This window comes from Ursus americanus, chromosome 7 (assembly GCF_024610735.1).
Source record: "Ursus americanus isolate L20-20 chromosome 7, mUrsAme1.1.p, whole genome shotgun sequence".
Taxonomy (NCBI): Eukaryota; Metazoa; Chordata; class Mammalia; order Carnivora; family Ursidae; genus Ursus; species Ursus americanus.
Window position 1 is genome coordinate 37745953 of NC_142133.1, and position 27697 is coordinate 37773649.

Below are 27697 nucleotides of genomic sequence, written 5' to 3' on the forward strand. Positions count from 1 at the left end.
AAAAGGTTACTCTCCATAATTTAGGTGGGCTTCATTTAGTCAGTTGAAGAACTTAACAGAAAAAAGACTGACTCCTCGAGGAAGAAGGAATTCTGCCAAGAGACCACCTTCGAACTCAGGTTACAATATTTACTCTTCCCTGACACCCTAGCTTACCATCTTACTCTGCAGATTTTCGACTTGCCAGCCTCCGTAATCACGTGAACCAATTCCCTAAGATCAATCACTCTCTCTCTCTCTCTACACATACACATACACATAAACACACACACTCTACTGATTCTGTTTCAAAGAAACCCTGACTAATTCATTCCTGCACCAGAACCAGTAACTATTTTTTCTACTATAACACGAAACCAAATCATGTTCCTCAAATCAACTATCACTAAAAGTTATGTTTTACCCCTGAAAGACCGGGTCTTTTAAAATCCAAACTATGAGTGGTGGCTTTTTTAATTAAACGTATTACAGGATAACTTCATCAGCATGCCACACTAGCACGTACATAAGTCTCAGGATGAGTCGACAGATATACAAAAGGCTAGAGAAGATGTTATATGGACTTAATTATTTCTTGAAAGATTATGCTAAATACGGGCCTTAAAACTACCCTAATTAACAGAAATTTAAGATAAGAAAAAAAGTTCAATAAAAAAACCTTACCTTTTAGTTTTCATCTGGTCCCTCAGTTTGCTATACATCTCCAGGACTTGAAAGAAAAGGGAAAGAAGAACACACAAGCATTATTTAGAGAAAGTGAGAAACATATTAAAGCTAAAGGAATTGCATCAAGAATCCTAATCCATTTCCAGTTCCTCACCTGGAAGACACAGCATTAATTTATCAACAGTGGCTGAAATATTTCTCTGTTGTAGTCGACACTGCTTCAGCTCTTCCATTGCTATTACCAGCTTGGCAAGAGGAAAAAAAACTGAATTATGCCAGTAGCTGTAAATAAAAAGCTTTCAGTCACATTTTTCCACCCTGTGTTCAATTCATCAGAAAATCCCAGACAGTTTCATAGAAAGACCTGCCAAGTGAACTAAGAAACTGCCTTTCTCAACTAGTAAAACATTCCTGCGTGGTTTCCCATTTTCTCCCCAAGATACATACTATACTAGAAAAGGCTAGCTGAAATGAAATCCTCAAATCCAGGAGCTATCCAGAAGAAAAGGAAAAATTTACAGATTTTCTCCAAACTTTACTCAGACTCTTCATCATGTATGGTTTCATCAAATCTTCTGAGAAGATCCTATGTTTCTTTCATCAATGCTAGACTCGAGGGAAACAATCCTCCCTATATAGCTTCAGTTGAGTTAAAATTAATCTTCAACTAAATCTCTATTTTAACAAATAAACCACACGCTTAGAAGTTATGGCTTTTCCAAGAGTTCCAGTTTACTGAAAAGTAATTCATTTTCCTTCCCCTAGCTGTTTTAAAGGCTTCTGTCTGAAGTCGTACGACAATATAACTAGAAGAAACTGCAGTCTCTGCATAATTTTAAATATGGGAGACAAACTTTCAAAAAGCAATAATCTGCAGAGCCTCTTGTAGCATTCACCCCAAATCTATACCTAAAAACATTATCTGCTTAGATACCATGAAAAAAGAGCAAAAGAGAACTGCCCTAAGTCCTAGATAAAAACAATCAAAACCTAATCTTAAAAACTATTAAAATTAAGCATTAAATAATTACTAGTCGGTAAGAAAGGTACATGATACAGAGAACAGTAATGGACTGCAAGTCAGAAAACTTGATTTTTAGTCCCAACCTTGCCAATCACTATGTAAATTTTAGCAAATCATCTGTTTTAGCTTCCTCACCAATAAAATAGTGATAATATCTGTCCTGACTTTGTGATAGCCTGTCATGAGGATCAAGTGAGAAAAAGGATGTAAAATAATCTTGTAAACTGTGATGGTGTAAATGGTGATTATACCAATTAACAGAATCACTGATCCACTTGTTTAACAAATATTGATGGAGCACCCGCTTTGGGCCAGTCACCATTTAGGCAGGTAGAGGGAATATGGCAATGAATAAAACAAAAATTCCTGACTTCATGGAGCTTAATTTCTAATGGAAAGAGACAGACAAAAAAACAAACATACAACTAAAAATATATAATAGTAAAGCATGATAGGTGCAATGGAGAAAAATAAAGCAAGAAAAGTAAAAAGAACACAGGGGTGAAAGTAAGTCTGCAATTTCAAATAAAAGGCCTCATTAAGGAGGGAACATCGAGCGAAGTCTGAACTGGAAGAATATTGGTGAAAGAGCATTCCAGACACAGAGAAGAGCACTGGCTGTAGTATGTCTACTCAAGTGATTTAAAAAACACAGTGAAGAAAAGCCACAGCCTCTCTCACCAAGCTTTCTGGTGGCTATATTCACATAATTCACAGAAACGTTAGGGGAAGCGACAACTAATGTCCAAGTTCCTCCAACACACTCCTGATGGTCTTATAAGCCACTATATCAAGAATGCAGTCATCAAAAGAGAATGACAGGAAACAGAAGATTTTTTCAAAAGGTAAACTGGCCTTACTTCCTTCCCCTCATGCTGCAGTTTTCTATTAGTATCCGTCACTTGATTCTGTGGAGAGAAGACAATTTAAACTCATAAAAAAACAACATTTAGACAACTGTTGGGTAAGATCACATTTTAAATGAAAAGACTAAACTCAGTTACTTGGATAGTTCAATATTCCAACACATTTTGTTTTAATGGCATTCTCTTGGGTCTAAATTATATCAACTTTTCTACTAATGTTTTCTACCACATGATCTTTTGAACAATGAAAAGAAAAAATTACTGAATGATGTGTTTAGCTTAGAATATTCCAAACTAAGATATAACAACAACTAAAGATCACACTTTAATTCTGGAAAGAAAAGAGAAAAAACAGAAAAAATAACCCAAAGAAACTTACCATCCCGATTATGTGTACAAAGAACAAATTTTATCATAGATATTTCTCAACTCGCCAATGAATTCCTGGAAAACTTGGGTATAAACTGAACTTTTTAACTCAGGCCAAATCTTTCCTACTTATTACCCTAATTTTAGAAAATATTTTATCTTGGGGCACCTGGGTAGCCCAGTCAGTCAAGCATCTGCCTTTGGCTCAGGTCATGATCACAGGGTCCTGGGATCGAGCCCCAACTCGGGCTCCCTGCTCAGCAGGGCAGGGAGCCTGCTTCTCCCTCTCCCGCCTCCACTGCTTGTTCTCTCTGTGTGTCAAATAAATAATAAAATCTTCAAAAATTTTTAATTCTTTTTGGATCATTAATTCTTAATAGTTCCTAACATTTCCACATTCCCATTTTTCTAAATCAATCTCTCCATCAGATAGTCAAAACTATGTAATCAAGCCTTAAAATTTATCTAGAGTTTGTAATATAAAAGAATTGGCACCAAGTTTTTTGATACCCACTTTTGGAGACTCGATTGATAGAAAAAAAATTAAGTACAGAAGAGTAATTTCCTCAATACCTCGGATATTATCAAAACATGAGCAATATTAACTTCTAAAGCTTAACTTTAACAGAGGCTTTCTACCCTTCCACCAATAACTGCCACCCTTTGCACTTTTAAGGCATTGCCTTAGTCCAGTGTTTCCTATCAAGTCCCTTAGAACACCAAGAAATGTTAGTTAACAGGTACTCTGCACATGCATACAGAGATGCACACCTGTACAAATACACACACACACACACACACACACACACCCCAAATAGGGAAAGTTCACTAAACAGGCTAGTTTAGGGGACTTCTTGAAGCCTTTAATATTCTAAGTGCTCCGTGAATGCCCAATAAGGGCCTATCATACAGAATGTTTTCCAAACTTTTTTAACATAATACCCTCTTATTAAGGATCATCTAAAGAAACTAGTTTTTCAGGAACACACTTCTTGAAAACTTTGCATTAAACTATATACTACACCTGGACTACCATTTTCAGAGCAGATTATCACATGCACCTCCTTTCACAGACAAAACAAAACCCGATCTTCTCCAGAAAGTCTTTATAAAGAGAAAGAGAAGAAACCCTCAAATTCCCTCTTCATTATTTATTTAATAGCACCACATGTGAAACACTAGACTAGACTGCTAGCTCAATATAAATTAGGAGTGTGATGTAGCTGTCTCAAATGCTGACCTAAGACAACATCAATAGAAGCACTGTCTAAAGCAGAGGTCAGGAAACTTTTTGCAAAGGGCTAAGTAGATAATCTCTGTTCTAACCATTCCCCTCTGCCACTGTAGCAAAAATGCAGCTATAAACAGATGCAGATAAATGGGCATTGCTGCATTCCAATAAAATTTTATTTACAAAAATAGGAGACAAGCTGAATTTGGCCTGCAAGATATAGTTTGCTGATCCTTGGTCTACAGGAAGTGAGATGGTAAGGCTATTAGACCACATTATGAGAGTTACATTCAGATGCCATGTTTTAGGAAGGCCACTGACAAACTGAAACACAGTTAGATGGGAGTATGTTTGGGGGCACCTGGGTGGTGTAGTCGTTAAGCGTCTGCCTTCGGCTCAGGGCGTGATCCCAGCGTTCTGGGATTGAGCCCCACATCAGGCTCCTCCGCTAAGAGCCTGCTTCTTCCTCTCCCACTCCCCCTGCTTGTGTTCCCTCTCTCACTGGCTGTCTCTCTCTGTCAAATAAATAAATAAAATCTTTAAAAAAAAAAAAAAAAAGATGGGAGTATGTTTGGAGAAGGACCCAAAGCCACACAAATGAAAACCAAAGGATTCCTTAGCCCAAAGAAGGGGGAAATATTCATTTGGAAATACTATACATTATACCTGGACACTATACACTATACACCATACCTAAGAACAGCTGTCCACCAAATATCTGAAGAGCTATTAGAAGAAAGGTGCTGTCCTAAAAATAGTGCTTATTACTTAAATAAATGGATGTTACTAGAACATAGGATAAACATCAGCTTAATAGAAGAAAAAGCTTTCAAGTAATGTGAATAAAAACGGGGTAGGATGCCTTGAATTGTGTACTGCTATCCCCCTTCAGAGTAGTTATTCAAGAATAATTAGTTATTTAATACTAAACTAGAGAGCTCATAACATTCAACCTTCCATAAACACTACTAAATTCAAAATCATTCTCTACTTTATGTACCTTATAAAGACACAATTTCTAAAAATTTTTTACCTCAAACTCATTTGAGAAATACATTTTACACTGCAACCGGTACACAAGTATAGGGCACGCGCGTACGCACACACGCACACACACACACACATACACACACACCTGAAACAAAATTCTCAAGAAACAGTGTTTACCCTCACTACATATAACACAGTTTATTGCTTTCTATTCTATTCTGTTCTACCTCATTTCAATTTTTATTAAAATACTGATTATGGCCCACTAAATTGATCTCGTGCAAACGACGGTTTTAAAACACATCTGTAGGAGCCTAACCAATGCTTCTAATAAGAAAGATAATTACCATTTCATTACTATTTTAACATAAAAATGAGAAGAAAGTATATTGCCCATCTAGGGTGCTACTCCTCTTGATGCAGAAAGCATGAATACAGAGAGAGATAATATATACACTATGAATCAAAAGAAAGAGTGGGCTCCTAGAGAATGTAGTTTCTTTTCATTGCTATGTTAAAATAATACTGACAGTAGTTAATACTTAACCTTTCGCATTTTCTAAACTCTTTTCTAGAGTTCAAACATCCTTAATTTTCATGGTTTCTTAACCCAGGTTGGATGGCTCCCCCTGCTCTAGGGGGAGCAGCTATAAACAAAATGGGTGTGCTGCTAGACTTTACTACCCTCAGGTTTCAGAGTCACTGAATGGGAGCCTGAAGCAGTCCAACACCCTGAACTGGTAGCCTCCCGGTCATGCTTTCTCTCAGGCGCATCCTGAGTGATTTGAAGGAATTTGCAACCTGAGACAATTTGGAGGAAGGAAGAGGAGGACCAAACAGCAAGTGACACCAGCAATTGGTGAACATTCCGGGCAATGTTCAGTGCTACCTGCCAAGAAGATACTCTATCAGATGACTACTTCAGTAACTGGAGACAGAGCTTTGTGCGGCCCATCACAGACAAGGGGCCCAGGGAGCACAGGCAGAAGTTTGGAATACACGCGTCCAAATAACACAGAAAAGAACAGCTTGAGGTGAGAATAGAAGGCTGGGATGGCTGAGTGAGGACAAACAGCACACACGGCTCCTGGCAGGAGCCCCATATCTTTGTTTCCAGACATTTCAGATACTTGTGTCCATTTGAAGCCTCAATTGTCCATTTCAGCCCCCAAAAATTCAGCATAACTTTTTATTTAAAATATATTCACACTGTTACACTTTTTAACAGCTTTATACATAAAGTAAACATTTCCAATACTTTCTCATGTAAGATATCCTTCTAAAATAAACTGTAGTTTATTATTCTTTTAAATGAATGTGTCATGACTTATTTTACTAATCTTCTACTAAATGACTTTAGGGACATTTTAAAGTTTTACACATTAGAAGGAAAGGAGGGGAAAAATGAATAAAATAAAATAAAAGTTTTACATTCAAAAAAAATCATATGAACATCCTTATACATGCACCTATAGCCTCAGAGTAAGTCTTTGGGTACCCTGGCTGGCTTAGCCAGTTAGGTGTCTCTTGGTTTCGGCTTAGGTCATGATCTCAGGGTTGTGAAATCAAGCCCCACACTGGGTTCTGTGCTCAGTGCAAAGTCTGCTTCAGACTCTCTCTCTCATTCTCTGTTTGCCCCTCCCTGACCCTTGTGTGCAGAAAACAAAATAAATAAAATCTTTAAAAAATAATAATAATAAGTCTTTAAAATAATGTGGAATTTTAAGAATTCATAAATTAAATTGCTCTCCTCAAAGGTTATAACAATCTACACTCCAACCAGGCATACCCTGGTTGACTGGTATCCTATCTCTCATGTTAAATATCATTTTTCTCATCTCTGTCATTTTATTAGGTGGCATTTTATTAAGTCTCCATTCCTTTAATTTTCTAAATTGTAGAGTTCCCTTGTATTTCTTCTTATGTACACTGCATATTAATGTATATTTGTTTCTTATTAGAGTGTTCATATTTTTCCTTTTAATTTATAAAGATTTTTTTCTATGTTACAGATATTAATCACTTGGCAAATGTATTTTTAAATAGTTTTTATTTATTATTTATATTTAATTTTTACCTTATATGTAGAAAAGATTCTTTCATTTTAATGTCATATCTATCAAATTTTTCTGGCTTTAGGAATTTTGTTTAGAAATGTATTCCTCACTCCCAAATCACACAAACATTCACCTGTACTTTCTACTAGTTCCTTGATGGTTTTGTATTTTACCCTTAACTGTTTCTTTCATCTGAGATTAATGTTGATATACTGAATGAAAAACAGGTCAAACTTAATTTCAACTAAAATAGTTAAGCCTTAAGCACAGTAACAACAACTCAGAAGAGCCATTACTTTGGGAGGGTGGGGTAAAGGGAGCAAATTCCTTCCTTAGTTTCTTTACTGTAAACGTGTGACCTGCAATGTATTCCCTACTCCTTTAATGCTAATCAAAACCCCAGCACAGAACAGAGAAACAAGTCCCTCTAAGAGCCTTCTTACTTTGAGTTTCTGAGCTTCCCCTCTCACTTTCAGCAGTTCAGTTATAGAGTCCACAAAGCCCTGGTAATGAAAGTTGCACATTTTCTCAATTTCCCGGTCATGATTGCGGATGCGAGTTTCAAGTTTCTCCATGAATCGTCCATGTTCCTCACCATCATAGACAGACCTTTAAAAAAAAAAAAAAATAGCATGAAGATAGCACCAGATATACTTCTAAGAAAGAGAAACAGAATTACAAACCCAGAAGTGAATTTATTTGGAAATTTCATATTGAAGGTACATTAACCACAGAGTAATCCAATTATATTAATATTGTCCCAATTCTAGACGAGTTTTTTTTTTTAGGAAAACAGAAATTTTGCTTCCTATTCAAAAAATTTAAATATTGACAGTATCCATCACAGAATTATTGTCATAAAATGAAAGGACTGAATTACAACTCCTTTGCAACTTTCTTTCTGAAACTAATCCAGAAAAAGTCAATTTTGGATAAAGCCAACTATCCAATCACTCCATAATTATACCCAAGAAGCGGATGCTGTTGGAGAAAAACACAGCTGTGCTGGGTTGACTCAGTTTAGCTATATAACCATAAATCTAAATTGGGCATTCAAAAAATAGCACTCAATAATAGTACTAAAACTATCCCCCCTACCACCACCACCACAAAATCACTTTGTATTCTCAATTAACTATGAGTGAGAACCTTACTGTGTCCTCTCCTCAAATGTCCATCCCCTCGCTCTCAGCTGCTGATGCGACTACACATTTCATAGGAAAAACAAAGAAATATTTCTTCTCCCACTAAAATCAACCAACCTTCTTACCTCTATAACTTCTACTCTGTCCACCCTCCTGTAACAATGCAAAAAGCGTTCAAGCTCTCATCTGTCAATCCTTCTGGTTGTCTCACCAACTTTACTCCTTCAATTATTCCCTTTTATCCATCCCCTACAGCATACATTTCCCCACTCTGCTAAATCATTCTCATGGGCATATAAACATGATTTTAAGAAACTGTCCTTATCTACACATTTCCCTCCAGCTAACCATCTTATTTCTCTGCTCCCCTCTTTGTCCCTTCCTCACCTCCCAATCATTAGCATTCATCTTGCTCCACCTAATAGCAGCATTTGCTGTAATATGATACACCCTCCTTGAAACAATCTTTTCTCTAGAATTCAGTGATACCACAAGAGTGTGGTTTTTATCCTTTCACAGACAAGCCTTCTCAATCTCCTTTCTGGGCTCCTCCTCCTCTATTCCCTTTCTAAATATTCCTTAAACAACTTATCTTTTCTAACTATGCTCTCTTACCAAGCAATGTCATCTAACCATGCCTTTAAAATACCATGTACATAATAATGACTTCTTTATCTTTAATTCAGAGCACTTCACTGAGCACTAGACTCAAATACCCAGCTACTATTTAACAATTACAACTGGATTTTTAAAAGCCATCTCAAATTTAAAAATCATCTATAACCAAACTATCTCCGCTCCCAAACCTGTTCCTCCCCAAATCTCCCCACCACTCACCCACCTCATCACAACTAATGGCACTCTCCAGTTGCCCAAGTCAAAAATCCAAATGCAGGAATTACTCCTATTCCACCTCTTTCCATCACACACCCCATCCAATCGATTAATAAATCCTGACAACTCAACCTCCAAAACATATCTTAATAGTGGACGGCATCCCACCATTTCCACTAAAACCCTAGTCCAAATCTGAATCATTGGCACAGGGTAATAGCTTCCCAGTAGTTTCCATCTCCCTACCTCCTACCCCCATGCAGGCACCCTCTACACAGCAGTTAAAATGATCTTTATAAAGCAGTAACTCAGATGTTATCCTTCTGCTTAAATCTTTCTAAATAGTTTCTCTTTACCAAAGGAACAAAAATCTTAACCCATTACCATAGCCTACAATCTAGCCTCTGCTATCTCTCCAACCTCATTTCTCTCTAGCCCCCACCCCTAGCCACCCTTGACCCCTATGTTCTAGCTACAATGGCTTTTTTTTTCAAGCCTCTTCTTCCCTCAAGAATTTTATTTTTGCGGTTCTTATGCCAGTTATGTTCATCCTCTATATCTTCAAACAATTTTCTCATTCTCACCATCCTGACTTGTTGTCTCTCTCTCCCCCCAACCCATCACAATTAGATTATAAGCTCCAGTGCAAGAATTCTGTCTCATGTTCTCCACTGTGCCCCTACAACAGGGCCAGACAGGTGGCAGGCAATGAGTAAACATTTGTTGACTAAATGAGTGACTAATATTGTCTCTAATTACTCTTTGACATCTGACATTTGTTTAACAAATACACATTTGTTCATTACCAACATTCGATGGTTCTAGAATCATTTATGGGTACCAGATCGTGACCCTGATCTTTGTACTCTCCTCAGCAGATCAGTGCCATTGCCCAAAACTCAGCAGGAACTACACACAATACATACACAAGTTTGACTTTCAGTAAAAATTCTGATCACTGACTTCAGAAAACCCACAGCAATCTAGATTCATTCTCCTTCCTTTGAAATAATGAGAAGAGATCTTCAAATAAATTATAAATAATTCCCACTTTGACAATTAAGACACACTACAGAATAACCAATTGCCTGAAGGAGCCATTCGAAATACAGACAGAAGGCAGAATCTACCAATGACATTTCAACTAACCTCAAATAAGCATAAATTTCCCCTTCCAAAGAAAAGGAAAAGGTTTCCCTGTGAAGATACTAATATTCCTTGCCATTTATAGAAAAGCAATAACCAATGAAAATGTATCAATCTAAATGACATGAGCAAATAGTATTCAATATTAGACAACTCTCTGGTTCCAAATTCAGTTATATCTTGACCATATATATATACTTGACCATAGCACATCTACTTCCTTCTACTATGTAGAACCTCTCTTCATTTTTCCCTTCCAAAGATCTACATTAATATCACAAAAGACAACACAAAGAGAAAAAAATCTCCAAATTAAGAAATTTGTAACATGTTAATAATGCCTCCCTAGCTCCCTAGTTCCCTGAACTTCCTGTTTAAAAAATATAAATCAAAGAAGGAAAGGTGGATTTTAGTTGCCTAACTGTATAGTCTTAGTTTTAGCAATGCAACTAATCAGCTATGATCTTTGGGCAACTAAGTTAATCTCTCTGACCCTCAGCTTTCTCATTTAGAAAATAGGAAGCAATCAGTTACAAATTCTCTTAAGTATCAGCCTACCTCTAAGTTTCTAAAATTAACTTCCACTTTCAAATTAAGTAAATAAACTGTAAAGATCATATATTTTTCAGAGGAGTGTTAACAGGTAGTAGTTTGAAACAACTTAATGAATTTTCTACATCCTTATCACTAGCCCCTAACTATTTCTCCTATCTTAGGGCCTTTATGATTCTACTATTCGCTCTAGTTCTAATAACGTTGAATAACATCAAAGGTTTATAGCAGATCCCCTGAGTATCTTGAGTGTTTAAAAAGTCAGAACAAATGTAAAACCCGCATATTTAAAACAAGGGTCTTGGGACTATATTTAGCAAACTTGTGTTTCATGGGTACGTATCAAGAAATCCACAATTTCCAGATTTAATGTGTGTACAGGGAGAAGCACATACATGTAATTTTAAGGGAAACTGATCCATAGTTTCCATCTGGTTATCAAAGAGGTTAAAAATCACTGATTTAAAAGTTTTGTTTCAAATTGCCCAGCACAGGAAAAGGCAATTATAGATCACTACTTAACAGCTCAATTTCTATCAGCATTTAGCCTTCGTGCTAGCCAACATATCTATTAGACAGAGAATGTTAAAAATAAAACTAAACAAGTCTTAAATTCTGGAAAGGTTATAGACCTACAGAAGTTAACCTAGTATTTGTTGTCAACATCGCACTTGAACAAAGAATGGCTTCCCCGCCCCCCCAACTTGGGGAATAAACGACTTAAACTAGAGAAAGACTGCCATCTAGTGATGACCCATTTCTAACAGTCGAAACTTCAACTTGACGTGGCCAAGAGGGACTGCTTAAAATTTTAAAACCTATATTCTGTAATACCTCCTGGCCAAAGACTTATAACTAGTTATTAAATGATACTTTATATAAAGCCCTCTAATGTTTAAACTTCCATTTGTAATATAAAGCAGTATTTTTTTAAGATTTTATTTATTCATTTAAGAGAGAGAATGGGGCGCCTGGGTAGCGCAGTCGTTAAAGCGTCTGCCTTCAGCTCAGGGCGTGATCCCGGCGTTCCGGGATCGAGTCCCACATCGGGCTCCTCTGCTGGGAGCCTGCTTCTTCCTCTCTCACTCGCCTGCTGTGTTCCCTCTCTCGCTGGCTGTCTGTCACATAAATAAATAAAATCTTTAAAAAAAAAAAAAAGAGAGAGAGAGAGAGAAGCGTGCACACAGGAGTAGGGACAGAGAGAGGGGGACAAGCAGACACCGTACTGAGCAAGGAGCCTGACACAGGGCTGGATCCCACGACCCTTAGATTGTGACCTGGGCAGATATCAAGAGTCAGACACTTAACTGACTAAGCCACCCAGGCGCCCCTCTAATATAGAGCAGGATTTAGAAAAAAACTGTATGCTTTTAACATATCTGTGCCACAGTTAAATAACACTGTATGAAATAAACAAACTGTATCACTGGTTTCATTATCTGTCATAATCCAAAGAATATTCTAGTACCTAGTAAAAGGTAAACAAGAAGAAATGCTTGGGAATTAACAAGTTTTTATAGCCCAAATTTTGAGTCAATCACATAAATACTGCCTTGTAGAGTCTAATTTCACACACACGCGCACACACACACGCACACAGAGGTTTCTACAAAAAGCAACATGTTTTATCCTAGTGGCTATCTCTGATGCATACTTTCAAACATCCCACCTAGATTTCACGGGCATTTTAAGAGTGAGATTTTAACTTCTAAAATGGCACTTTAGGAATTCTATTCAACAAATATTTATCATTCCTATGTAATGAACCATTATGGGATTATATCATTTGCTACAGCCTATATCAGCTCAAATCTGTTTGTCCAAAGAGAAAAATAATTAAATAATGTTATGAGCGTATGTTATCTCATTTAAATCCTATGAACTTTATAAATTAGACATTATTCCCATTTTATAAATGAGGAACCTGAAACCCAAGAAGATGAAGCAACTTGACAAATTCACATAGCTAGAAAGTGTCCTCTGTGGTACATCGGTCTGTCTCCTTTTCAAGCAAAGAAAGCATAAAAGTCCCATGAACCCCTAAGATGTCAGAGTTGAAAGAGGTCTTGGAGATGGAATACAAAGCTCTTATTGTAAAATGGAGGAAACTTAAGCCAAGGAAATTTAAAATGCCATAGTCAAAATTACATTGCTTGTTACTAATACATCTGGACCTGACTCTCAAAGAAAACACAATTAGGAAAAGTTAATACCAGACACAAAGCTTACATGGTTTTAAAAAAGGGACACACACACACACACACACACACACACACACACACACACACACTCTTATACTTCTACTTCAGGATGAGTCAGTTCCTATCCAATCATGGTTATTCCATTCCCATGTCAGTGACCAGTTAATAAGCGACACAACTTTCACCAATGGGAAGTAAGGAGAAGTCTTGAAGTGAAGATTCAAGAAGAGGTTTTCTTTCCTGAAGGGCGCAGGAAAAGAAACCGCTTTTCCTACTTAACACACTTTCGGATACAATGCTTGGGGATGCAGCAACCATCCCGAGGTGAGAGGAGATGCTGCCAATACTCTGAAGATGGCAAGGGGGAAAATTGGAAAATACCTGGGTCCTTGATGATAACCAATACTGAAACAGTCCTAGACTCCAACGTCATAGTACGTGAGTTAATAAATTTCCTATTTTGAGGGAAATTTCCAATTTTTAGTAAGATTCCTATTTCCACTTTCTCTCAATATTCTGCTACTTGGAAAGGAAAGTATCCTAAAAGCACCACGTTGTTCAGTCTTCAAAGGTAGCAAGCCAATCGGAGAAAAAGCCAACAGCAAATCAAAGTCTACAACACAATGCTAAGGAAACCTGTTCCCAGGACTGCTAGACGGCTCTTCCCATCTTCTTCCAAGAGTTAACTCCTATTCACTCTACAAATCTCAGTTTGCACCTTACTTTTTCTAGGAAAACTACTCTAGCTACATAGACTCTGTTACGTGTTCTTCCTTGCTTTTAACGCCATCACAGAATTTACGAAACTATATTCTGATTGCCCATTCACTTGTCAATTTCTCCTTACTAGAACATTAATCTCCTTGTGGGCAGAGACTGTGTCTTGGCCATTTTATCTCCAGCTCCTAGCACAGAGGAGATCCTTCACATATGCTGAGGATGGGAAAAGAGAAGGAAAGGTAGGAGACTAAGACAGGGGTTTTTGATTGTCTCAAAGACAGATGCAAAGTGCACCACATCAAACAAAGTTTAGCTGTTGAGATGTTTTTAGAACCAAGGAGAACTTCAAGACACAAAGACTGAGCATTTTTTCTTTTTGTTTTTGATTAATCCAAGAAAAAATTCCAGAGTTTATTCTGGTCTTTTCTTTTTCATATATATTTTTTTTTAACTTCTGTCATGGTTTTCGTCCCGAAACATTTTCTTCTCATTAAGTTCCATAAAAGCATCATTAGTATTTTTGTTTATTCCAAAAGTTAAAAATAAAGTGGAAAAACAGATTTGAGCATGATGTTGAAAGAGAAACTGCAGAAGGTCAAGTGGAGTTTAAGGTCCTTTTCTCCTCTTACTTCAGTTTATCTATCAATTTAATTCAGACCTTACCATGGTAATTTGGATGCTCAGAGTACATAAAGGTGAAAGTAGATCACTGTATATCATCATCAAGGACAGGGGAAGCATATGCTGGTTAAGGAAGTCTAAGCTGAAGACTGTACCCAAATGTTCTTGTACTGCCACAGGAGATCAAATACATTCAAATCCTTCTTTCACCCCGCAGACACCAAGGTTTACAACTGGCTTTACCAAATAGCCCATGCAACCAAAAGAATGTTGTGATGGAGATCCCCCTTAAGGCAGAAAGGGAACCCCACACTTCTATGATGGCTATTTTCAGAGGGATAAAAACAGGGTGGAGAAGTTTCAACTGGCATCTAGCCAAAGAGCCTACTAAAAACCTGGTATTGTTTAAACAACACAGGAAAGTGGAGAAGGGGAACTTGTCACAAAACATCAGTCAAATCAACAACAGTCTATTAGAAAATAAACTAATGAAAGCAAGGAAACTCCAAATTAAAGATACAGCGATCACCATAACTGCTACCATGATAATGTCACACTATTAGAACAATTAATCACCCTAAGTAACTGAAGACACGTATTAATTGAAGAAATTCTTCAGAGTCTCCATCTTTAATATTATGGTTCCAGTGACAGAGATCATAAAGCTATTAATACAGAGAAACAAACCAAGTGGAGGCAGGGTATTGGAAACATTGAAGTAAACAGTCCCGGTCTCTTTAGGCATATAGATTTAAAGTAGGCCTAAAAAAATTAGACCAACCAACTTTCCCAAAATCACTAAATCAAACTATAAATAATGTTACAGATGTCATTTGTAGATGTGAATGTTTTGTATAATACATATGTACATGTGTATGTGCATTATATAGTATGTATGCAACATATATGTGTGTGATGTACACACATATGCACAAATACACACACACACACACACACACCTTTCTAATTTTCTGAGAAAGAACAAGACTTTCCAACATCACATTCAATTCCTCGTCCAATTTCATCTGCTAGGGGTTGTTTACCGACACCCTGTGGCCAAAGTGACCACGATTTAAAGCTCTGTAAATCTATAAGCAATTTAAGACCCTGAAGAAGGGTGAATAAACAGTATCAGAATAGCTCCCATCCTAAAAAGTAATGAAGAACAAAGTTGGCAAAATAAGATCAAGTTCCAGGAACAATACGGAAGATTGGATATACCATGAAAAAACTTTCTACTACTAAACTCCCAGAACTGCTGGGATTAAGTTTCTAAACCTTTTTTAGTGCATGGCTAAGGAAAAAGCAAAATAAGGAAAATTTCCAGAGGCTAAAACAAAACTGGAACCGGAATCCAGATTCTACCAATCCCCTATAACCTAATGCTTCTATTTGATAGCCATATACAGAAAAAGAAGCCCACAAAAGGTGGAAAGTCCAGTCAGAGGCCTCCAGAAGAAAAAAAGGCAAGATACCCAAGGGCTACCCTTACTGAAAGAAAGGTAGAAAAACTCTTCCCCGTAAGAATTAAAGGAATCAGTAGTTTCATAAAGGGAGGCTGCAAGGAAAGTTACCTGTCTGGGCCTTGACCTTGGTCAGGGGATGGGGGAAATCTCCCATGATAACATGAAGCCACAAGACAGCCTTTTCAAAGAAGGGAGGCCCATATTCATACTATTAATACTATCGTTGTGGTCTGAGGTATCTCAAATTAAGAATTTATTTTAGGGGCACCTGGGTGGCACAGTCGGTTGAGCACCCACCCTTGGTTTCAGCTCACGTCTGATCTCAGGGTCAGGGAATCCAGCCCCGAGATAGGCTCTGTGCTCAGCGGCCAATCTGCTTGAGTTTCTCTCTCTCTCTCCGCTCCTCCCCTTGCTTGCACACATGCTCACACTCTCTCTCTCTCTCTCTCAAATAAATAAATAAATAAATAAATAAATAAATAAATACCGTTAAATTAAAATCTCTGTTCTGATAATTTTCCTTCTGGCATCCTTTCTCTTACTCTCTTTCTCCTCTCACACCTACAAGTCTTAAAAGAACAATCTATACCACTGCCTCCATTTCCTCAAATTGGACCTGCTCTTCAAAACAGTATAACCTGTTTCTTACCCATATCACCCCAATGAACTTATTCTTGCTAAGATCAATAAAAGCCTAGGGGTGCCTGGGTGGCTCAGTCAGTTAAGCGTCTGCCTTTGGCTCGGGTCATGACCTCGGGGTCCTAGGATCGAGCCCCACATAAGGCTCCCTGCTCAACAGGGAATCTGCTTCTCCCTCGCCCTCTGCCCCTCCCTCCTGCTTCTGCACTCGTGTTCACTCTCTCTCTCAAATAAATAACTAAAATCTCTAAAACATAAATTAATTTTAAAAATAAAAGCCTAATTGTCAAATCAAATATTCACTCTTCAGTTCATTTACTTGACTCCTCTTTTGTATATGCCACCACTACTCATTCCCTTTCTCTGAAGTATCTACTCCCACAGCTTCCGTGACATTCCCCTTCTCAGTCTCCACGAATTCTTCTTCTTTCTGGCTCTCAACACCTGTTTGGCCTTCATCTCCTCTCACTCTTATGTATACTCGCTCAGAAACATCATAAATACTTCAGTTTTACTATTAATTAAACATCTTTGGTTCCCAAATCAATAATGCCAAGGTTATCTCTGTCAAATCCTATAAACCCAAATATCCAACCACCATTCATCCTCAAAAACATCTCAAAGTGTGCATGTCAAAAGTTGAAATCATCAGCCTGCCACCCAAACCTCCAATTCCCTCCTATATTCACCATCTCAATTGAAAGTACCAACACCCATCCAGTCACCCAAATTAGAAATGTGTAAGTTAACCTTGACTCCTCACCCCACCTCACACCTCTCTCCAGCTAATCAATCACCAAGACCAACTGATTCTGACTCAAAAACCTCTCTTCCGTGCTGTTCTTCCTCCCTATCCTGCCCTGCTACTGCCCTGGCTCATGTCCTCATTATCTCTCTTAACAACTGTTTCGTCTCCCTCCTTATTTCCCTAACAATCCACGTTCAATACTTCTTTCACAGTGATCTTCTTTAAATGAAATACGATCATGGGGCACCTGGCTGGCTCAGTCGGTTAAGCCTCATGATCTCAGGCTTGCAAGATCAAGCCCGCATCAGGCTCTATGCTGGGCGTGGAGCCTGATTAAGATTCTCTCTCCCTCTGCCCTCTAAAATAAAATAAATGAAATATGATTATGAAATACACACACTCCCTTTTAGAATTAAGCCCTGCCTCAGGGTCAAGTCAAAGTCCCTAACATCATATATAAGCCCTCTCCATGTGCAGACTTATCTCCGAACACTCTGCACATTGTCTCTACAACTCCACTTGAAGTTCCTTGAGTGTGCTCAGTAGTCCCTCTGCCCAGAATCTTCTTACTATCACTTTATCTGGCAAACTCCTACTCATCCTTCAAGATTCAGCTCAAAATTCACTTCTGTAAAACCTCCCTCCTTACTACAACTACCATAACCTGGTATAGAAGCTTCCCTCCTCACCAACTGAGTAGAACCTAAGAAATTTTCATAAAACCTGAGAGAATTTAAGCTTTCGTGTAAATGCCTCCTGACAGTGAGGATTGTGAGTTCATTCTTTGAAGACGCATACTGAAGGTTTGACTTTTCTCCTACCTACTGATATCCTGGCATTAGGCATCTTTTCCCACAAGAAGCCAATTTCATCTATTATAAAAATCCGTTGCGGCATGTAATAGTACAGTTTATTAAGGAATACATTTAATAAATATCTATTTTTAAAAATGAAGAATCAAAATCTGTTGAAGCACCTAGCCCTACCCTTGATCGACAATTGATACAGGATAAGCAGTACCCTTAACACCCACAGCATCCTCATTTACCACCTTGGCCTCATTTTGACCCCGTGTAAACATAAACTGGCCTTGAACCTATAAAACCACGTGTGGTTTGAGGTAAATTTCACCAGAGGTACTATCATCCTGCTTTGCCCCCTTAAGGTTCTTCAACAAATGCCTAGTATTATTCTAGAAATGAATAGGCACCACCACTAAGGCCATTTACTGATGGAAAGCTGAGTCAACACTCTTCTGTTCTGAAATGTTTATTTGTTCATATTTTTGAGAGGGTACTACACTGAGCACTCTACGTCGCAATGATTTATTTACATGTCTATCTTCCCTACAGGACCTTGAGTTCCTTGAGGGTTTACTCCTGGAACAACGCCCATATCCCACAGAGAAGGCATTATAAAGTGACAAAGGGTCTAAAGCAGTGCCTGAAAATGTTTCAACATTTAAACTCTCTCCAAAGACAAGCATTCGAGTTAACAATAAACATTCATATTTAAAAAGTAAGTTCAAGTTATAGCAGCGCAAATAATTTGTACCTTCAGCTACAATGCAAAATAGAAAAAGAAGGAATCGGAGGAAGAAAAGAAGGAACTTAGAGAGTTCAAGGAAATCTACTATAGGAGAAGAGAAGTGTCTGGGAATAATTTGTTATTTCCCCAGCTCTCCTCTAACCTTCCCTGGAAGCTAGGAGAAAGATGATTAAACAGCAACAAGACTCTGAAGGGAACTGGTGTTTCTGGCCCTTGTTGCCAGCAGAAGGGGGAGGGTGACAGCAGTCCCTAAGGGCTTTTAGAAAAAATTGCTTCCAGGTGGAAATTTTTTATGGTACTGTGCAGCCTGGAGCCATTTTTTGCTTTCCTTCTTAACTACTGATGATTAAACCATGGACAATCAGGCTACAATGGAAACAGTTAGATAACTCCCAAACATCATGGTTATATGCTCCAAATTACCAAGCGAACTCTCAAAGGAGAGAAAAAATTTGTTGGCAAAGTCCTTTTATATAAGGGGGAGAGTGGGGTACAGTCTGTTAAAGATTTGTATTTGGGAAAACATAAAAGTAGTCAAGAACTCTGTATCATAATAATAAACATCAGTCTCACACCACAACTAGACATTGTAACGTACAGTCATGGAGAGCTGAACAAAGAGCAACGCTAGATGTCCTGTTATTTAGCAATTTTTCATCATTTCAACCTGGATTAAGTGTTCCATTAAACGATTATCATAGCCGTATGCAGAGAAATCCTACCACACATCATGCGGGACAGCTAAGTCAATTTATACCTGATCGTGGTTCTGAAAAATGTCTGAGGTGTGTGTCTGAGTTTGTAATGATGGCTCAAGAATATCAGGGGAAAGTTACTCACAGTACCAACCCATAAGCAAAGCATAGGAAATTAGGGGTCAATCATTCTACCGCCCAGCAATTCAATCTAGAAAATCTTACCATATTGATACCACCCACGACATTAATGGATAAATCCAGCTCAAAACTATAATAGTAAAAATAAGCATTTAAAAGATATATACCACACTCTCTGTTGAACATTCTGCATACACATTATCGCTCAAAGATAATCCCACTGGAGTAATCATTACCATCATTTCACACTTCCTGACACTGCCGGTACACAGAAACACTTACCTTCCCCAGGCGGCCATCAAGGATAAGATGAAAGGAAAAGGATGAGAGGGAGAAAGAGGAAGATGAGACGGAGGATGACGGCAAGGGGGAGGTGAAGCATAAATACACCAAAATAATACAAATGGCAATGTTTAGATAATGCAATTGTGACTTTTTTCTTTCTACTTTTCTGTAACTTTAGATTTTCTTTAAATAAACATGTTTTGCTTTTATCATTGAAAAAAGGAAATGCATTTTTAAAAGTCTACAATAGCACCTAGTTCATAATAGATAGATGTTCAATAAAATGTATATTGAAATAAAAAACAAAAACAACCACTTCAGGGTAACTTGGGGTCTCATGTTTAATAATTATCCAAAAATCAAATAAATGTTAAAAAAAAATAGAATGAGAATTTCTTCTCACAATCTAACCTCTACAAACCTAAGAAGCATTCACCACTGGTCAGAATTTTTTAAATTCAGTAGCTTTTCTACATTCTAACCTTCTCTTCTTATTGATCATAATCTCAAAATATATTTTAAAACATAAATATATATGATCCCCTGAAATTCTCAATTTGAAAATTGATGTAGCAGCTCCCTAGGGCCCTTCCATTGCAACTATGAGCCCAACCAATTAATGTTCCTTCATGAGCCTTCAAATGGGAGGGGAATAGGGAAGCTTCAGTGGTTATTATGGAACTTCTGATATATTACTAAATAATTTGATTTGTGAACAGGAAAAGTAGGCCATTTTCTGTTGTTTCCTATTCCACTAACATGACATTCAAAGAACTCCCTACTAATATCATAGGGCTATCTGCAAAATAACCTTCATGTTTTAGACAAAAATACATCAGGACACGCCCTTCCTCTCACACCATGAGGGCCATGTTTCCATTAGGAATCAATGCTGTGTGCTTTTTTCATAGAAGCATTTGTTTAAGAACATTACAGGCTAGGCCATTTTAAAGATCTCACTTTAATATAAAAATGTACAGAAAATGGGAATTTCAGAGATGATCCAACCCAAATTCACAGACATGAGTTCAATTTTTTCTAGGTATCTCTATCACATACTTCTCCAGCTTTTGTTGAAACAACTGTAGTAAAAGAAAGTTCATCATGAGGCGACTGATCCTGTTTCAATGGCTGTTGCAAAGTTCTTATACAAAAATAAAATCTGCCTTCCTATAATTTTCAACATCTATCTTATTTTTGCCCTCAAAGGACCACTGAGAACAAGTCCTTGATCCCTCCCTTCCCTTCTCCAGACTAAACAATCTCAAATTATTCAACTATTCCACATATAAACAGCCTTTCAATTCAGGTTTTTACCCTCTGGACATGTTCCAGTAGTCAACATTCTTCTTAAAATGTAATAAAACAGGCAGTATGGGACAATGGTCAAGAGCACAGGCGTCAAAGCCAAGACTTCCTGGATGCAAGTTTGGTTCTGCTACTTATTAATTGTGTGACTTTGGGCAAGTTATTAAACTTCTCTATATTTAAGTTTCCACATCTGTAAAATGCAGATAATAATAGCAACCACTTCATACAGTTGTTGCGTGAAGATTAAATGGCATAATAGAAGTAAAGCATTCAAAACAATAACTGGCACACAAAAAGTATGCTATAAATATTAGCAATTTTAAAATCAAGCATGGTCAAGCTAGGGGAAAAAAGACACATCTCCGTTAACTTTTTTTACTCACCTTCTATTAAAATAGTCTAACAATAATGCTTTAGCAGTTTTGGCAGTTATATCATGCCGCATATTGAGCTTAAAGTCACATAAAATCTTTTAACTTGCTTATATAATGCTGTACTCAGTTGATATCCTAAATCTACAACTTACTACCTTACAATTAGAGTCTGCTTTTCCAGTCTTCTGAGATCTTCTGAGACAATTATTTTGTCATCCAACCTTCCATTTCCATGTTTCCCTTTGTTATGTGGGTACATAAATACTGTCACAAAAGAAAACTGTACTATGGAGAAGGGCAGAAACCTGAGCAACTCTTAAGATCTAAGACAGGAGAGCCCTAGAAAACACCAACATATAAAACTGTGAGATTTTCTGGTTCCATTTTAAGGGGGAAGGAGAAACCATTAATCACATAAAGTCAAATAGAAAGCTTGAAAAAGTTAATGTTCAGTCTTAAAAAAAAAAAGTCCAGGTTATAGAAGAAGTCCCCAACACCACTTCCTTTAGCCAACATTCAGCCCCCCAACTGCGTCCAACTTGGAGAGAACTTGTCATGAGCCAAAGCTTTTAATGTCCCTCCCTTTTGAAGGCACAATGGAAACAATTCCCCAGAACAAAGGAGTTGCGTCAGAGAGCTCTCTGCTCTTTCAAGTTGGAAGGACAGTTGATTCACACCATGTGTCAGAGAGAAACACCAATTAGAACACCAAGTGAGATAAATTTTAGGCCTTCTAAGCTGTTTAATATTAAACTGTAATAAATCATCTTTACAGCAAATTATAAACAAAATATTTTGTTTACCCTCCCTCTCATATGCATCTTCCCTTGAAAAGAAATTCTAAGAGAATTCATAATTCCAAGGTCACATATTCTCCATCAAGAAATCATTTTCAAATGTTAGCATCCAGAATCAATGATCTGGTTCATACTTCCAAAACACTTCCCTGCCATATCACAATTAGCCCCGCCATATGGCCTTGTGTGTTCCAAAACAGGATTAGTTTAGTGATGGTCATGGTCTTTGATTAAGATCTCACTTGTCATTAACTGTCTCTACATTAAGTCACCTTAGTGTCTACTCTAGTCAATAATTTTACTTTATACCTAGACCATGAAAACAAATATCTATGTAGATTTATTTGGAAAAATGGTCCTAAAACAATCAAAATAAAATTTAACAGAATGAGTGATACCAAAACTCAAGCATAAAGGTTGGGGAAAGACTAGCTTAACGTGTTAAGAAACATGTTTCTGAAAAGTGAGGTTACTAAAACTACAAGATTGGTTCAATAAAAGGAATTAAGGAATTATAATGAGTAACTGTGGGGAAAGTAAATTGCCTTCCTTTGAGGATTGACCCTGCAATTAAAATTTGTTAGCCATTTGTCTGAAGTCTAGTGCACATTTTCACCATTCATCTATTATCAATTATCTATTATCAATCCATCTGGTCTGGATCCTATAATTTCTTAAAGAATCTGCTACCCCGTACAAGTTAACTCTGCGGTCAACAAAATAATGATCTAATATGGCCCCAACATCACTAAAAGAACAAAGACTGCTTACCAATACAGAGTTATGTTTAGCTTAATCCCCCAAAGCTCTGACTATCATTATCACATTCTAGGTCTCCAATCTACAGAGTAACTTGATTATTTACTTCATAAAGAAAAATGGGGGCAATTTTTTTCAATGTTCAAGAAACACTAAACTATAAGAAAAAAACTTTTAAAAGGCAGGAGAAACTTGACTATTAAATAATAAAATAAAATGACCACAGCAACTTAAATAGAAACCATTGCTATATTATGTAGGTTAGACATTTTTCCATCATAGGTTCATTTAATAAATATTTACTGAGAATTTACTAAAAAAAAAAAAAAAAAAGACAAGAATGTTTACTTTTAGGAGCTCATACTGTAATTAGTAAGGAAAGACAGAAGGAAATACAATCAAAGGCAATTATAAACCTGTACAGAAATTAATATAAAGGTTAAATCTGTACACTTTGCATTATAGTAATATAAAATAATGCTCGGTGTCGAACTGGACTAGTCAGAAAAAGATTCCTGGAGTTGCTGAAAATCAGTAATAAAGGGGGAAAAAGGTGCCTTAATGCAACAGAGGAGGAAAACACAAAAAACAAAATAAAATTACTGCAGACTTGTCATCCAAATTATGTAAGTAAGCAGACAGTGGAAAGCTATTCTTAAAGTGTCAAAGGAGAAACTGTAGACCTTGAATTCTCTATGCAGCAAACATATTCTTCAAAACCTAAGGATAAATAAAGACTTTTTTCAGACGAAATCTTACAGAATTTGCTGCAAGCAGACCTGCACTAAAAGAAACATTAAAGGAAGCTCTTGCAACAAAAAGAAAATGAAATCAGGTCAAAATATGGATCCACAAAGGCACAAAAAGCACAGGAAATGGTAAATATAAAAATTTTTATCATTTTTTAACTTAAACTATAACAATATTTAAACCAAAAATAGTTAGCAATGAATTGTAGAATTTGTAACATATATAGAAGTAAAAATATATGCTAGCAGTACCTGAAGGTCACTGGGGGAAATGAAAATATACTGTTGAAAGGATCTGATGTCACACATGAACAGGCATGATACCATTTGAAGGTGGACTATTGGCTAATCAAATCAGGCTGCTGTAACAAATTATCATGGACTGGGCGGCTTTTTTTTTTTTTTTTTTTAGATTTTTATTTATTTATTCATTTGAGAGAGAGAAAATGAGAGAGAGAGCACAAGAGGGGGGAGACTCAGAGGGAGAAGCAGACTCCCCGCTGAGCAGGGAGCCCAACTCGGGGCTCGATCCTGGGACTCCAGGATCATGACCTGAGCCAAAGGCAGTCACCTAATCAACTGAGCCACCCAGGCGCCCATGGATTAGATGGCTTAAACAACATTTATTTCTCACAGTTCAGGAAACTAAGAAGCCCAAGATCAAGACACTGGCAAATCCAGGGTTGGTAAGGGCTCACTTCCTGGTTTACCAGACAGCCATCTTCTCATTGTATCCTCACATCGCAGACAGCAGAGATAAAGACCAAGCTCTCATGTCTCTTCTCAAAAGAGCACAAATCCCATTCATGAGGGCTCCATCTTCCTGATCTAACTACCTCCCAAAGGCTCCACCTCCTAATACCATCACATTGAGGGTTAGGAATATTAACATACGAGTTTTGAAAAGACATAAAATATTCAGGCCACAGCAACTGTGATTAAGTGAAAGATGCATATTGTAATCCCTATAGCAAGCACTAAAAAAATAAATAAATAAAACAAAAAGGTATACCTAATAAGCCAATAATGTAGTACACCAGAATCCTAAAATATATTTGGTTAAACTCATTTAGTTAAAGAAAGTAAGAAAAGAGAAAAGGGGGACAAAAAAATGGAGCAAATGAAAAATAGCAAGATAACAGATTCTAATTTAAGTCAAATAGGTAATGATATTAATGTAAATGGTTTCCTCTTTTCCTGCTTTCTTTTTAACTAATTGAGGATACCTCCATTTCCCCCTTCCCATCTTTTCAGCTACTGCTGTCATTCCTTTGTGAGGTGCCTTGGTGTAGTTTTGTTGCTTATGTTTATCCTGCTTGAAGATCTTTAAGCTTCTTGGATTTCTATTCTAATTTTCCAGAAAAAAAAAAAAAAAAAACTTTAAACTCTCCTAAATGATTCTGGTTTTAATTTTCTGGCGGTAAGCCCATACCTGTAAAAACTATGATAATATTGCTGCTGTCTTTTTTTCAGTTTTATATATCATCTACTTTCTGCTATAACCAGATCAGACTTACCCTCATTCCATATGATTTCTCTCCCTCTCTTCTCAATATACTTATACCAGTAAGGTAATCAGAAATTAAAGAAACAAAATGCTGGAGACCAGGGAAAAATAAGAAGAGCTGAGCCAACACTCTTTAGTCACTTTTTCCCCTCAAGGCATTTGCTAAATCTGTGCACAAGTAAAGAAGCTAAGTTTCCAGTAAAGAAACTGAGCAGAAGGCCATGATTAAGAGGTACAGGAATCAGTTTTTGACTGTTTTTGTGGAGCTGAAGTGACATAAATTAGAGACGTTAGAGGTAAAGATCCTGGAGAGGAAAAATGGGAAGAAAACAACACTGTTCTATGCTTCCCTCAACACACTTGCTGGATTCTTAAACTACACATGGCAAGAGGCTAAGAAGACAAGAAAACACAGGACAGGGTGTTAGGTAGTTTTGAGATAAGGAGGAAATAAAGATTAGATCAATATCTGAAAGAAGAGGTACTAATCATCACCCCAAGGCTCTTTGTGATGTGGTATCATAAGGCAGTACTGTATCAGAGACAGCCACAGCCTTACCAGAGCCCAGCCCTGGTTAGCAAGCTCTGACTGGACTGAGAAGATCACTGCCACTCTATCTGCCTTACAAACAAAGAGGCAGGAGGAATGAACCTCTTCTTAGAGAAGATAAGGTTATCCAGAGCCTCCAGAATTTTTTTATCCCCATCCAGTCCAAAATCACCAGGCATGCTAAAAGAGAGTATCACATGACAGAAAGTCAAGATCCACTGATGATCCAGATATTGACATTATCATGAAAGGACTTTAAAATAGTTATGATTAATAACAAGGGGAAAAAAGGGAAAAGATTAACAAAATTGATGAAAAGACAGAAAATTTCACCAGAGCCTTAAAATCTGTATTATTTAAAAATTGGGGGGAAAAATTCAGAAGTAAAAACTATGATTTTTAAAATTAAGAACTACAGGGGTGGTTTATCAGCACGAGAGGATGAATGAAGATAAATCAATAGAAAATATCTAGATTAAAGCATGAAAAGGAAAATAAAAGGATGTAAAATATGGACGACCACAAGAAACATGAGGCATATGGCACACAGTCAAAAGGCCCACCACGGAAGTTCTCAAACTTTTTTCACCTAAGGATATTTTCATACTTTAAAAAAATACTGAGGGCCCCAAGAACTTTTGCATATATGGTTATATTTATTGACATTTGTCACATTAAAAATTAAAACTAAAAAAGACTTTTTTTTTTTAGATTTTATTTGAGAGAGAGAGACAGAGACAGCACGAGCAGGAGAAGGGAGACAGGGACAAGCAGACGCCTGCTGAGCGTGGAGTCCGACTGGGAGCTCTATCCCAGGACCCTGAGATCAAGACCTGAGCCAAAGTCAGATGCTTAACCAACTGAGTCATCCACGCGCCCCAAAACGAACAAAGAATTTAAACATAAGAATACATAAACAGGGGCGCCTGGGTGGCACAGCGGTTGGGCGTCTGCCTTCGGCTCAGGGCGTGATCCTGGCGTTACGGGATCGAGCCCCACATCAGGCTCCTCCACTATGAGCCTGCTTCTTCCTCTCCCACTCCCCCTGCTTGTGTTCCCTCTCTCGCTGGCTGTCTCTATCTCTGTCAAATAAATAAATAAAATCTTTAAAAAAAAAAAGAATACATAAACAGTATCACATCAGCCATTAAAACAATGTTTTCTTCATATATCACGTAGCCTCTGGGATACTATACTATATACTCCTGCAGAAATGTGAGTAAAAGAAGCAAATAACATCTTAGTGATATTACAAAAATAGTTTTGAATTTGTGACTCCAATGAAAGGAGTTAAGCCTTTCTGTTACAGGGCAGAAACAGTATCTGAAGACACCACAGTCAACTGCTTCCCAAAACTAATGAAAGACATCCCTCCATAGTTTCAAGCCCTATAAACCCTGAGCATGATTACAAAGAAAACTATACCCTAGCACATCACAGTAAAACTCCGGAACACCAAAAACAATGGAGAATATATTAAAGGAACAACAATAATATTAAGAGCTGACTTTTAAACAGAAAAAAATTCATCAAACAACAATTGAATGATACCTTGGCAGTTCCTCAAAAAAATTAAACATGAAATTACCATGTGATCCAGCAACTCCACTTGTAGTCATACAAATGAAAGCAGGGACTCAAAGAAATATTTCTACAGCTATGTTCATAGCAGCATTATTCACAAGAGCCAGCAGGAAGAAGCAACC

At 37.3% G+C, this 27697-nt stretch overlaps 1 protein-coding gene across 4 annotated transcripts in view; it reads right to left on the minus strand.

Annotated features, from left to right (window-relative positions):
- The window catches only part of EXOC6B (exocyst complex component 6B), a 600442-nt gene that overhangs the window by 482890 nt on the left and 89855 nt on the right, over positions 1-27697 (minus strand). For all 4 annotated transcript variants that reach the window (XM_045788250.2, XM_045788249.2, XM_045788251.2 and 1 more), the window contains 4 exons: positions 7647-7812; positions 2551-2598; positions 821-911; positions 664-709 (listed from right to left, as the gene is read on the minus strand). In XM_045788250.2, the coding sequence (XP_045644206.2) occupies positions 664-709; positions 821-911; positions 2551-2598; positions 7647-7812 (351 nt within the window). The remainder of the gene's footprint in view (positions 1-663; positions 710-820; positions 912-2550; positions 2599-7646; positions 7813-27697) is intronic.